Source organism: Myiozetetes cayanensis, unplaced genomic scaffold (genome assembly GCF_022539395.1).
Source record: "Myiozetetes cayanensis isolate MyiCay16 unplaced genomic scaffold, myiCay2020 scf3, whole genome shotgun sequence".
Classification (NCBI taxonomy): domain Eukaryota; kingdom Metazoa; phylum Chordata; class Aves; order Passeriformes; family Tyrannidae; genus Myiozetetes; species Myiozetetes cayanensis.
The window spans coordinates 924,737-937,519 of NW_026087521.1; the positions used below are offsets into that span (position 1 = coordinate 924,737).

At 60.6% G+C, this 12,783-nt stretch overlaps 1 protein-coding gene across 1 annotated transcript in view; it reads left to right on the plus strand.

Annotated features, from left to right (window-relative positions):
• Positions 1–12,783, plus strand: part of SBF1 (SET binding factor 1) — a 54,785-nt gene that overhangs the window by 13,070 nt on the left and 28,932 nt on the right. The window contains 1 exon segment of the mRNA XM_050325019.1: positions 11,271–11,356. Within this exon segment, the coding sequence (XP_050180976.1) occupies positions 11,271–11,356 (86 nt within the window).

Consider the following 12,783-nt stretch of genomic DNA (forward strand, 5'->3'; position numbering starts at 1 on the left):
TGGAATGCTCCAGGGGTTGTTTCTCCTTCAGCCTGGTGAGTCCTGGGAGATGTTTTCCCTCCCTGTGCCTGAACGGGGGGTCACTCACTTGGTTGAGGTCTTGGAAAAACCTAAGCCTACGCCACAGATGGAATTTAGTTGGCTCCAATTCCAAGGTTTTCTGCTTTTTTGGGAGAGCAGGGTCTTGCTGTGGTGGAAGCGAAGCTGTTTGGGGGCAGAGGGGTGGCCGTGCTGCAGTCAGTGCTCACCTGGGGAAGGGAAGGATCCAGGGAGACCTGAGAGCCCCTTGCAGGGCCTAAAGGGGCTCCAGGAGAGCTGGAGAGGGACTGGGGACAAGGCCTGGAGGGACAGCACACAGGGAATGGCTTCCCAGTGCCAGAGGGCAGGGACAGATGGGAGATTGGGAAGGAATTGCTGGCTGGGAGGGTGGGGAGGCCCTGGCATCTGTGGCTGCCCCTGGATCCCTGGAAGTGTCCAAGGGCAGGTTGGACGGGGCTGGAGTGACCCAGGATAGTGTAAGGTGTCCCTGCCCACGGCAGGGGGTTGGAAAACATGGTCTCTGAGGTCCCTTCCCACCCAAACCATTCCATGATTCCACGATTCTCAGTTTTTCTGGCACAACAGCAGCAGAGCTGAACGTTTGGCATCTCAAGTCTGAGCAGTTACTTCCAGAGCTGGAAACTCCCTGTGTGTGGAGTGTGGAATGTGCCAGGCATCTCAGAGAAGTGCACTCCTGCTCCAGCTGGATTTCTCCTCCGCTCCTTTCGGGATGGGGAATTATCTCCTGTCCCTTCACCAGAGCACAGTGTTTCATCTCCCTGTCCCCAAGGGCTGAGCCCTGCAAAGACCCCAAATGTCACCCTGGGCTGGGAGTCCCGGGCTCTGTGCCCATCCTCACGTGTTCTCCTGAGGCTGGGCCAGCTCTTCCTGCCTTAAGGAATGAAAATGTGATGTTGTGGCTGTTCCTGGAGTTCCTGGATTGAGTGCCTGGCACAGGGTGCCAGTCGGACCCGGGCCCTGCCAGCCATCCCGTGTGGGTGCAGAGCATGGCAGGAGCTCGTGGTGCTGAGCTGGATCCAGGGATTCACAGAATCAGGGAATCCCTGAGGTTGGAAAAACCCTCCCAGCCCATGGATCCACCCTGTGCCCCATCCCCACCTTGTCCCCCAGCCCAGAGCACTGAGTGCCACGGCCAGGCCTGCCTGGGACACCTCCAGGGCTGGGGACTTATCCAAGGATTTCAGCTGAGTTCTTTCTGGAAGTGGGGGATTTTAGGCTTGGGGGGTGGAGGAGCTCCTCAAGGCACGTGGAAATTTTCCAGCCTTGTCCTCTGCTCTCCAGGATCCACTGGTAGGGAAGTACCCAGGTGTGGAGCCACCCTGGGACTGTGGACTTGCCCCAGCCTGGCTCTGTTGGTTTTGGGTGGAGAGGAGGTTTGTGTTCCCTTCCCGTAAGGATCAACCTGAGCGGTGTTTCCTTCCCAGCACACGGAGCGTCTGCCACTGCCAGGGCTGCCGGATGTGCCTCAGGTTCAGGGAATCACAGAATGCTTTGGGTGGGAACTTCAACACCACCCAGTCCCACCCTGCCCTGGACAGAGACACCTCCACTAGCCCAGGTTGCTCCAACCTGGTCTTGGACACTCCCAGGGATCCAGGGGCAGCCACAGCTTCTCTGACCAACCTGGACCAGGGCCTGCCCACCCTCCCAGCCAGCAATTCCTTCCCAATATCCCATCCAAATCTCCCATCCTTAGCTCAAACCCCTGGGATAATCTGGGAAGAGCCTCATGCCCTGCTGATCCTCGGGAACCCTCCGGGATCCAGGTCCCAGCTCCTGGCACAGCCGGAGCTGAGCGGCGTTGGCAACCGAGACTGGGGTTGGGATCGGGCTGGGAGCAGCTCTGGGGAGAGGTGTCTGGAATATCCTGAACTGGCAGGGACCCACAGGGATCATTGATCCACCCCTTGGTGACCCCAGCAATCCCCCCCATCCCTGAGAACGTTGTCCCTGAGCTCTGTCAGCGCTGGGGCCGAGCCCGTTCCCTGGGAGCCCGTTCAGTGCCCCAGCACCCTCTGGGGGAAGGGCCTCTCCTCTGGAACCGGTGCCATTCCCGCTCGCCTCCGTGACCTCCCGCAGACTTCCCAGATAATCTGTGTGGGGAGGACGAGGAGCGTTTGGGATCTGGCTGTTGGTGGGGTCAGTCAGGAGCTGTAGCAGGAGCTGCCAGGGACACGCTAATCCCAGTAATCCCCTGGCTGTGCTCAGGGCCGGTGGCGCTCGGATTCCCATCTCCCAGCTTGTTCCCAAGGATTAGAGGTGAGAAGCCATCCCGGGTCACCAGGGGCAGGAGTGGGACCGTGGCCGGGCTCCGTCTCCCTGTGCCGTGGGATTTGGGGGCAGCAGGGCTGGCATTCCCGACCCTGGGCAGGGCACGGCTCCTCTCCGGGCTGTGGGGTCAGGCTGGAGGGACAGCTCGGTGTTCCGTGGGATGGGAACTGCTGCCCTGGAACCACAACGGGCTTTACCTGCTCAGAACTTCCCCTGGTTCGCAGGGAAACGCCGATGAGGAAGCTGAAGGCTCGAGGGGCAGAATCACTTCTCCATCCCAGAGCAGTCTGTGATCGGTTTGATGGGGTTTCAGTTCCCCTTGGCATTGGCCCCTTCCCCCTCCGGGCTGGGCTGGCTCACTGAGAGGTTCCTGCCGGAGCTGCCGCTCCTCCTGCACCTCCTGGCTCTTCCTGCTGCCCTGGGACAGTCACATCCCTGAGGAGGGTCTTCCCTCACCCAGGGGATTCCCTTCTGCAGCACAGATCCTGTGAGGAGCGGCTGAGGGAGCTGGGGGGGCTCATCCTGGAGAAAAGGAGGCTCAGGGGGGACCTTCTGGCTCTGCAAGTCCCTGCCAGGAGGGGGGAGCTGGAGGGGGTCGGGCTCTGCTCCCAGGGAACAGGGACAGGACAAGGGAAACGGCCTCAAGCTGTGCCAGGGGAGGCTCAGGTTGGACACTAGGAGGAATTTCCTCATGGAAAGGGTGGTGAGGCCTTGGCAGGGGCTGCCCAGGGAGGTTTGGAGTCACTGGACTCAATGGTCTCAGAGGGCTGCTCCACTGTGTTCACAGAATCGTGGAATCCTTGAGGTTGGAAAAGCCATTGGGTCCAACCATCCCCAGCACTGCCAAGGCCATCACTGATCCGTGTCCCAAAGTGCCACATCCCCAGGGCTTTGAAATCCCTCCAGGGATGGGAACTCCACCCCTGCCTTGGGCAGCCCCTTCCAGTGCCTGATCACCCTTTCCAGGAGGAATTTGCCTGCCCTTCCCCTGGCACAGTTTGAGGCTATTTCCTCTTGTCCTGTCCCTTATTCCCTGGGAGCAGAACTCGATCCCCCACCCCCCCCCAACCCGGCTCCCCCCTCCTGTCAGGGAGTTGGAGAATGTTGGGAACATTTCCTCCATTCCAACACTCAACAGGAGTCCCTGGGCAGCTCTGGCGCTGCCGACCTGGCTGAGGCCCCCGTGGAATCTGACCTGATTCCCGCTCCTGTATCCCACATCTGGCAGTTTGTGTCATTGTCCCTCCCTGCACCATTTTCCCCTCTGGATGTGCCGCACTCCAGCGGCAGCTCCGACCCTCCGGCCGCCTCCTGTGTGGGACACTGGGAACAAAAGCTCCTTCTCCGGCTGTGGGAGATGTTGATCCTGGCAGACTCTGGATGGAAATGATCCCTGTAGGGTCGAGACAAACTGAGCCAGTGCTTAAATCAGTCCTTCTGCCCTGGCAGGATGGAATGGGGAGGGACTTGGGCACCCGTGTGTGATCCGTGAGGAACAGCCCGGGCTGGGGTTTGGATTTTGGGGTTTCCCTCTGTCCTTGGCTGCCCTGCAGGGAACTGCCTGGCACGGACAGGAGAGGGGCTGGCACTGAGCCCTTTTGTCCTGGAATTGAAACTGATTCCATTCTCTGCTGTGTCTGGGGCTGGATCTGGCTCCTACTGTCCCTCGGCATCCGTTTGCCAGTTGGGAACAGCTCTGCTCTGGAGCCAGGCTGGGAGAGCTGGGGGGATCACCTGGAGAAGAGAAGGCTCCAGGGAGACCTGAGAGCCCCTTGCAGGGCCTAAAGGGGCTCCAGGAGAGCTGGAGAGGGACTGGGGACAAGGCCTGGAGGGACAGGACACAGGGAATGGCTTCCCACTGCTGAAGGGCAGGGACAGATGGGATATTGGGAAGGAATTGCTGGCTGGGAGGGTGGGGAGGGGCTGGAATGGATTTCCCAGAGCATCTGTGGCTGCTCCTGGATCCCTGGAGTGTCCAAGACCAGGTTGGATGGGGCTGGAGTGACCTGGACCAGTGGAAGATGTCCCTGGGGGCTGAATGGGCTTTAAGATCCTTTCCAACCTAAAGCATTCCATAATTCCCACATATTTTTCCCTGCAGTTTCCCCCAGCTGGGTTGTCAGGACCCACCATCAAACACACCCCGCTCCCTCCCAGCTCCATCCCGTCCCTCCTGGGGCCCTTTTCCAGAATCCAGAGGGATTGCTGAGACCCCCAGGGCAGGAGGGACTGTGGGAGTGGGGTCCCAAGGGATCAGTGGGCTCCCGGGGCAGGAGGGGTGGTGGGAGCAGCCCAGGCTGTTTTTAGGCGTGGGTAAACGTTGGCAGCCCTGTAATTATGCCCCGGGGTGCCAGTGCAGGAGGGGAATGGCTCCCCTGGGAGGCAACTGGAATTCGGCATCAGGTAAAAATAGAAGAGGTTCCTCCCCAAAATGCTTTTAGCAGCTCTGGCCACGCGGAACCACGGCCGGGCACGACCACGGAGCTCCGGAGGGGCATCGGGATCCTCATCCCAGGGAACTGAGCCACAGCACCCTTCCCGGGCCAGGGCATGGAATCAGAGAGTCATGGAATGGTTTGGGTGGGGAGGGATTAGAGCCCATCCAGCCCGAAGGGACCTTTGAAGGTCACCTGAGGTCCCTTAAAGCAGCTCCTGGCCCCTCAGCTCGTCACAGTTTTCCTGGAGGGCTCCTCCAAGGGGATCTCTGGCCCTGGGCTGGAAGCAGCCCCATGTGAGTGGTGGTTTGGGGCTCTGTGGCCGTGTCACTGCAGGGATCCGTGGAAGTTTTCCTGGCTCTGGGTGAGCCGGTGGCAGCTGCGGAGCCTTATCTGTGTCCTGCTGCCAGGCCCCCTCCGGGCCGGCAGCGCTTTCCTGGGACGAGCTCTCGGAAACAGGCGGGTTTTTTTTTTTATTTAATTACTTCCTCTTCTGCCTTAATGTTTCTAAAGATAAACACGGCTCTCCCTTGGCACCGGATCAAGGGACAGCCGGGCTGTGCCAGGGACTCCGCTCCGTACGGGAATGTGCCGTGTCCGCTCTCCAGCCCCGCTGGAGACGGTGGGAAATCTGTCACCCCCTACCAGGACAGGATTGATTCCATACGGAGCTGCTCCCTCCTTCACCGAGCATTCCCAGATCCTGGGATCTTCCCTGACCCACGGGGGTGTGTGTTGAGTGTCATTCCAAAAGTGCCGTGTGTGGGCAGGAGCAGCATCCACTGCAGGGGGGCATCCGAGTGGATCTTCCCACAGGATCTGGGGTGGTGGGAGAGCGGAGAGCCCCACATTCCACAGGCCCACGGGGGTTTTCCAGCCAGAGGGGTTTGCCAGCATTCCCGATCCCGTGAGTCTGCACCTCCAGGTCCTGACAGGGCACCCGGCACTGCCCCGGGGGTCCAGTGCCCAGCTGCTCCCACACAGCCAGGGGAGATGGGATCTCTGACGCTTCTCATCCTTCACTTCAGAGGGATTAGGAAGAGGTTTGAGGAATAATGACAGCTCAGGGACCGGGGACCCAGGCCAGGGTTGGTGGGACAGAGTGGGGGATCAACTCTGTCCCCTCTTTCACCCACGTCATTTAGCTCCCTATAAACACCTCTTGATGGTGGGGCTCATCCAGAGCCTCACGTGCCTGCCGTGCCGGGAAAGGAGAGCCCTGGCTCCCTGGAATTGCCCTGCTGGGAATGTGCCCTGGTCCCCCGCCCCGTGCCGGTCGGGCAGTGCCGTCCCCGCTGACTCTGCTCGAGGATGTTGTAACTGGAGGTGAGTGACCCCAGCGTGGAGGGCTTGGCCTCCTTCGGGAAGCGTTCCCTGGCTGGAGGGAGTGTTTTCAGCAGGGAGCTGGTTGGGATTGCATGCAGACAGTGCCTCCTCACCCAGCTCAGCTCCGCATTTGGCCTGGCCCAAACTGTTTGTGCTCTGATCGTTATCTGTCACTGTTTACAGCACGTCCTCAGACATCACCAGGGCCATCAGTAAACACGGAATGAGGCCTTTTCTCCTAAATTTCCCCCTTTTTTTAGCCGTGGTCGGGACAGGAGTTGGTGTTCCAGGTGTGACTTGTCTCTAGTGGAGAATTTTACCCTGAATCCCATCAAAGGCCCTTTGGCAGAGCCAAAGGTGTTGGTGTCACCCTGGTCCTGCCCTGCCCACCTGCAGCCACCTGGAGTTCCTGCTGCCTGGGAAAGGGTGTTGTCCCTGCCCAAGCTCCTTGTCCTGTGGAATTACACTAAAACCTGGAATGGGGAACATGAGTGGGTTGTTATTCCTTGGGATTATTCACTCACCAGCCATGCTGTCCCTGTACCAGGGGACACAGCAGCTGTGCCCACAGCAGGGACGTGGCCTTGGGGGCAGCTGGAGGGGACAGTGGGATTCCAGTAAGTGCCACACCAGGAGGAATTTGTTGCTGGAAAGGGTGGTGAGGCCTTGGCAGGGGCTGCCCAGGGGGGTTTGGAGTCCCCAGCCCTGGAGGTGTCCCAGGAAGGCCTGGCCGTGGCACTCGGTGCTCTGGGCTGGGGGACAAGGTGGGGATGGGGCACAGGGTGGCTCCATGGGCTGGGAGGGCTTTTCCAGCCTCAGGGATCCTGGGATTCATGGCAGCAAAGTCCCTCCTTGTACCGGTGGATGGCACAGGGAGCTGCAGCACCCACCGTGTGTGCTGGTGGGGTCTGGGCTGTCCCCTCCCGTGCTGGGGGGACATTGCTCATGGCCAGGTGTGGGGACAGGGACCGTCCCCTCTCTCATCCTGGACCGGGTGGGCTTTCTCCAGAGGCAGCCCTGGGGCTGTGGCGTGGCCGGAGCAGCGGGACAGCCCCAGCCCTCACACAGCCCTTTTGTTCCCCTCCATAGCAAAGCCATTCTTCGTGCTCCTTTCGGGAATACGTAAGGAGGGAACAGTGCCTGCATTGTCCCGGAGCAGACACTCGGCGTGTTGTTCTGGGCCGGCCGTGCCCGCCGTGTGGTGGGGCTGGGGGGGGCTCTGGGGTGGGGATGGCTCCGTCCCTGCTGCTGCCTTATTGCTGTTCTCTTAATCCCCCAGAGCTTCTCCTGCTCTCCTTGAGGGAGGAGCTGGAATATCCCAGCTCTCCCCTCCCTCGGGAGTTGGAGGAGGGCTGAGCGGTGCTCCGGCCGTCCCCAGGTCAGCAGGACACCTCTGAGGATCGTGGAATGCTTTGGGTGGGAAGGGACCTTAAAGCCCACCCGGTGCCATGCCCTGCCACGGACAGGGACACCTTCCACTGGCCCAGGTTGCTCCAAGCCCTCCCAAGCTTTGGCACTTCCCGGGCTGGGGCCCGTCCCGCCCTGTGGCCTCGCGTGGTGGTTGATGCAATCGCTCCCGCGTCTTGCGGGGCATTTCCCGGGCCGTGGCGGTGCTGCCTCGGGGTTACGTGGATCTACGTGGATCCACGTGGATCCTTCCCCAGTCCAAGAGCACCGTCAGTGTGACCTGCTGGGGCTGGGCTCATTTGCATCTGCTGGAGCAGCTCCGGTGTTTGGGGTTGTGGTGTCGGGCTCTGAGTGCTCTTGGCAGGAGCTCCCGGCCCCAGGCAGGCTGTGTGGCCTCGTGCCTGGTGGCTTTGCGAGGAGCCACCTCGGTGACTCCAGGCAGGGCTTGGGAGCACGAAGGGTTTTAGGGTGCTGTAAAACTGCTAAATTTGTAAATGATTTCTGCATTGAGGCAGCGAGAAGCTCTCAGCTGATGATGCTTCAAAGCAGGGATGAGGCTGAGTCCATCTGGGGGGAGCTGGAAAATCACTGACGGTGTAAAGTGAACATTTTGGAAATAATTTAATGTATCTGAAGTAACTGAACGTTTCTGAAGTGACCCCCCTGCCCTCTCCCGGCTGAGCTGACACCTTTGGAGCTGGTGACACAGCTGGAGCTGGGGGGAAGGAAGGGTGAAGCACATCTTGCTCCTGTGGTGAGGACTTAGAATCATAGGATCATGGAATGGTTTGGGTGGGAAGGGGCCTTAAAGCCCATCCAGTGCCACCCCCTGCCACGGGCAGGGACACCTTCCATTATCCCAGGTTGCTCCAAACCCCGTCCAACCTGGCTTTGGACACTTCCAGGGATCCAGGGGCAGCCAACGCTGAGCTGTGTTGGCTGAGCTTTGTGTTCCCCTGGGTGATATCATCCTGAATTTCCGAGGTTTGGGGTGTGGGAGTCGTGTCCGAGCCTGCAGAGGCCCCGTTCCTGGGGGTTCCTGGCTGGACTGGTGGTCCCATGCCGTGGTGAAACCCCTTCCTGTGGCGTCGGTCACTGGCAGTGGAGGGCGTCGGGTGGGAGGGGCGGGACAGGACTCCTTCCAAACAAGGAAAAACTTTGCCTAAAACCCCTCTGCGAACTCAGCTTGGTCTCTGTGTGGTGTTCAGGCTGAGCTGCTGTCGTCACATCATTTAAGGGACGCTGGGAGTGAGGGAAGCGCTGGGAGCTGGCGTGGCCGTGACCCCCCGACCATGGAACCGGCCACGGAACCGACCCCTCCCGCCGTGCCAGCGCTCCCGGCCGGGGTCATCCTGCAGCTGAGAGTTTAACTTTGTGCTTATTTAGAATTTCCTGTATTGCAATAACATCCCGTAAGCTTCCAAATCCAGCCGGTGGGGACGGGGACGGGGACAGGGACAGGGACAGGCTCCCCCAGGTGTCACCCTCAGTCCTGCCGGAGCAGGAAGGAAAACGCGAGCCGAGCAGCTGTGTGGAGGCCGAGGTTCACAGGCACACGTGCTTTCCCAGGAATCTCGGCCGGGAAAGCAGGAGAATGGATGGGGCAGGTCCAGTTCCCCCTGGCAGGAAGGGACGCGCCGATCCCACAGCCCGATACGGCTCTGCCTGAGCTGAATGCTGGGAAGTGGGAAGGCTGGGATCGGGCTGCCCGAGGAGCAGCTGAGGGAAGCACCGGGAGGTTGTCCAGGAGTCCTGAGTCAGGCTGTTTGTTGGTGACAGTCCCTAAAATCAGGATGTACCTGCCTGCAGCTGGCTGAGTGGTGTGGGAGCACTTGGCTCTGGGAAAACCCCAGGAGTCAAGTTTCTCTTGGCTCTCTACAGCTCTTGGAATGAGCCCAGAAACCCCCCCTTCTGTGTCCTGGGCAAGGGAGGGGGGGATTCTGCCCTCTCAGGTGAGACCCCCCCTACAGAGCTGCCCCAGCCCTGGGAACAACAGCAGGAGGACGTGGAGCTGCTGCAGAGTCCAGAGGAGGCCCCCAGGGCTTGATCACTCTGCTCTGGAGCCAGGCTGGGACAGCTGGGGGGGTTCACCTGGAGAAGAGAAGGCTCCAGGGAGACCTGAGAGCCCCTTGCAGGGCCTAAAGGGGCTCCAGGAGAGCTGGAGAGGGACTGGGGACAAGACCTGGAGGGACAGGACACAGGGAATGGCTTCCCAGTACCAGAGGGCAGGGATGAGATGGGATATTGGGAAGGAATTGCTGGCTGGGAGGGTGGGCAGGCCCTGGCCCAGGCCCAGGTTGGCCAGAGAAGCTGTGGCTGCCCCTGGATCCCTGGGAGTGTTTAAGGCCAGGTTGGACATGACTTGAAGCAACCTGGGCCAGTGCAAGGTGTCCCTGCCCATGGCAAGGGGTGGCACTGGATGGGCTTTAAGGTCCCTCCCATCCCAGCCCATTCCATGACTGTGTGATCCTGTGTCTGTTCCCTGCGGATGTACCAGCAGAGCCACGTGCCAGCTCGTGGCAGGACCGGAGCGAGCTGATGTGGAGGGCACAGGTCGGAGCCATCAGAGCCATAATCCTGACCTGTGGATCTAAAGGGATTTTCCCGTCTGGAGCTTGAGCCGGGCCCTTGGCACCGGGAGCAGGAGCCCTTGCCCAGGGCCGTGGTGTGGGAGCTGTGGCCGGCGGGGTCTGGTTAACCCCATCCTTGTCTCTGTCTGCCCAACTTGGCTCTGACCTTTCCATTCTGGGCCTCGGGCTATAAATGGCACCTTTCCCACTGCCCTGTCCTGCTAAATCCAGCTGTGGCTGCCGGGTGGGGAGCGGGGCCCTGGGGACGCTCCCAAAATAGCCCTTCGGGGCTGCGCTGCTCCTGTTCCTGGCCCCCTCGGCTCTTCCCTGGCCAGAACCCGGCTCCCAAATCCAGCAGGGCTGGGAGAGGCCCTGGGTGGTCCCCTGGATGATGCAGTGGATGTGATAATCCCTCAGCAGCTCTGGAAGGGGCTGGAATAGCCGTCACAGGGCTGCCTGTGTTCACGGCTGCGCCACAATCCTCGAGATTTCTGATCCCCAGCTTGATCCGTGAGCGGCTTCATCGCTGCGAGGACATGTCCAGGGTGGAAGTGCTTCCCCAGGCTGGCAGCTCCTGGAGGTGGCTCAGCCATCACCTCAGGCTGTCCCAGGAGCCTCTGTGCCTGCAGTCCTTTCCATGCTGTCCGGGCCGACTCCATGGGAAAACAGCAGGATTTAGTGTTTGGGTTGGTGTGGGCTGGGGGGCAGGTGAGGCTGGGAGTGCTCCCAGTGCTCCCAGTGCTCCCTGCCCAGCGTGGCACCGCAAAGCCACGAGGCAGCAGGAGCTGCAGGGAAGCCAAAGGCAAAGCCGAGGGCAGGATGCCGTTGTTTGGGAAAGGCCGAGTGCCAGGCTGGAGATAAGGAGCAGGGAATTGCCGCTCGGACCGGGTGTGTGATCCCTGTTGGCACGAGGAGGGAGGAAGCCTGGACTGGAGCGTGACCGGAGGTGCTGCCCCACGGCCGTTCCGCTCCGCAGATAACGCCGGGAGCTGTTTGCTCCTGGATCCTTTGGAATCGCCGCTATTCCCTGCTGGGGTGGGCAGTGCCACCGTGCCTGTGGGATGGGCTGGGGTCTCTCCTGGGCTGCCATGCAGGGCTGACACGGTGCTGGAATGTCCCAGTGTTGCTTACAGCCTGGCATTCCCAGGGGCTGGTGGGGGTTCCTCCTGGCTGCCCTCTAATCCCTCTCTTGTCTCTGCAGGGAGCGGGGATGGACAGGGACAGATCCTGCAGCGCTTCCCGGAGAAGGACTGGGAGGACAACCCCTTCCCGCAGGGCATCGAGCTGGTGAGTCACTGGGGACCCCCAGGTGACACCAGGGTGGGTGACACTGGGACACGTCCCACAGGGTCTGATGGAGGGAGGGGTTCCCACCTGCCCTGGTGCAGCTCTGGGTCCAGGACACTCTGGAAACGGTGGGATCCAGTGTGTTGGCTCCCCATGATCCTCCAGGATCAGCTGCTTGGGATGCTGGAATGTTTCCTGGAGGAGCCAGGGATGCAACCTCAGGAGCATGGTCAGGCCTTTCCCGCTGCCCCCTCCGAGCAGGGGGAATCCCTGGGAGCTGCTGGGGCCTGGATCCCTCCCAGCACTCCAGACACAGTCACGGGCTGTCACGAGTCCTTTGGGATCAGCTCAGTGCCAGGTCATTCCCACAGCATGGCACACCCAGCTGGATGTGGTGCTTCATGGGATCCTCCAAACCAGCTCGACTCATCCAGGAGAGAGGGATTGTTCCCCTGGGTTGCTAAATTGCAGTGGAAGCTCTTCCCAAATCCTGCTCTGCTGCCAGCAAAGGGTCAGACCCCACACTGAGCCCCTCTGGAGGCTGCTCTGCTTCCCTCTGCACTTTGTGGGATCATGGAATCATTTAGGCTTTGAAATCCCTCCAGGGATGGGGACTCTCTCCCCTGCCCTGGGCAGCTGTGCCAGGGCTGGACAGCTTCCCATCATCACTGGTATCAACAGTGTCCGGCCTCTCTTCCCATCGCGTGTTCCCCAAAACTCCAGCGCCATTCCGGATGTTTCTGAGGCAAAAATACACGTTATTTTTCTGGTCTGAGTTTCCTGGTGTCTGCAGGGACTTGGGAACAGTCCCAAACAGGAGGAAAGCTGCTTTTTTCCCCCAAGGGTCAAACCGTCCAGCCAAAAAATCCCTGGAATTTAAACAATTGGAGCCCTGTCCTGTTGGGAGCCAGGGGTGGCTCCAGGGCTTCCCACAAGCTCCCCGAGGTGTCCCAGGGGAACAGCACGCGGGGCTGAGCTGAGGGCAGCTCCCGAAAATCCGAGGGAACCGATCTTGGGGGATTGGGTGGGACGTGACATTGCGGTCGCAGCTGGTTCTTTTTAGCAGCTTTTGGGGGAGAAGAGGCTTTCTGGGGTGTCAGGGAGCTGGAATTTGTAGCTTCTGGCCTTGTGTGGCGTCCAACAGCAATTCCAAACAGAAATATCTCATGTTAATGGATCCAGTTCCTCTGGGGACACACACACACAGGATGTGGACGTGTTCCTGTTGCAGCTCCTCCTTTCCCTGCCCAGAGCTCTCTCCTCCAGAGCCCCTGGAGCTGCCTGGTGTGGGCATTCCCAGGGGAGCAGCGGGAGAACCGAGGGATCCTGGTGGCAGTGGCTGCCACGGCCCCGAGCGAGGTGTGCGATGGGAAGGGAGATCCCTGTAAATCCAGGGCCTCTGTGTGTGCTCCAGGGAGGGTCAGGGC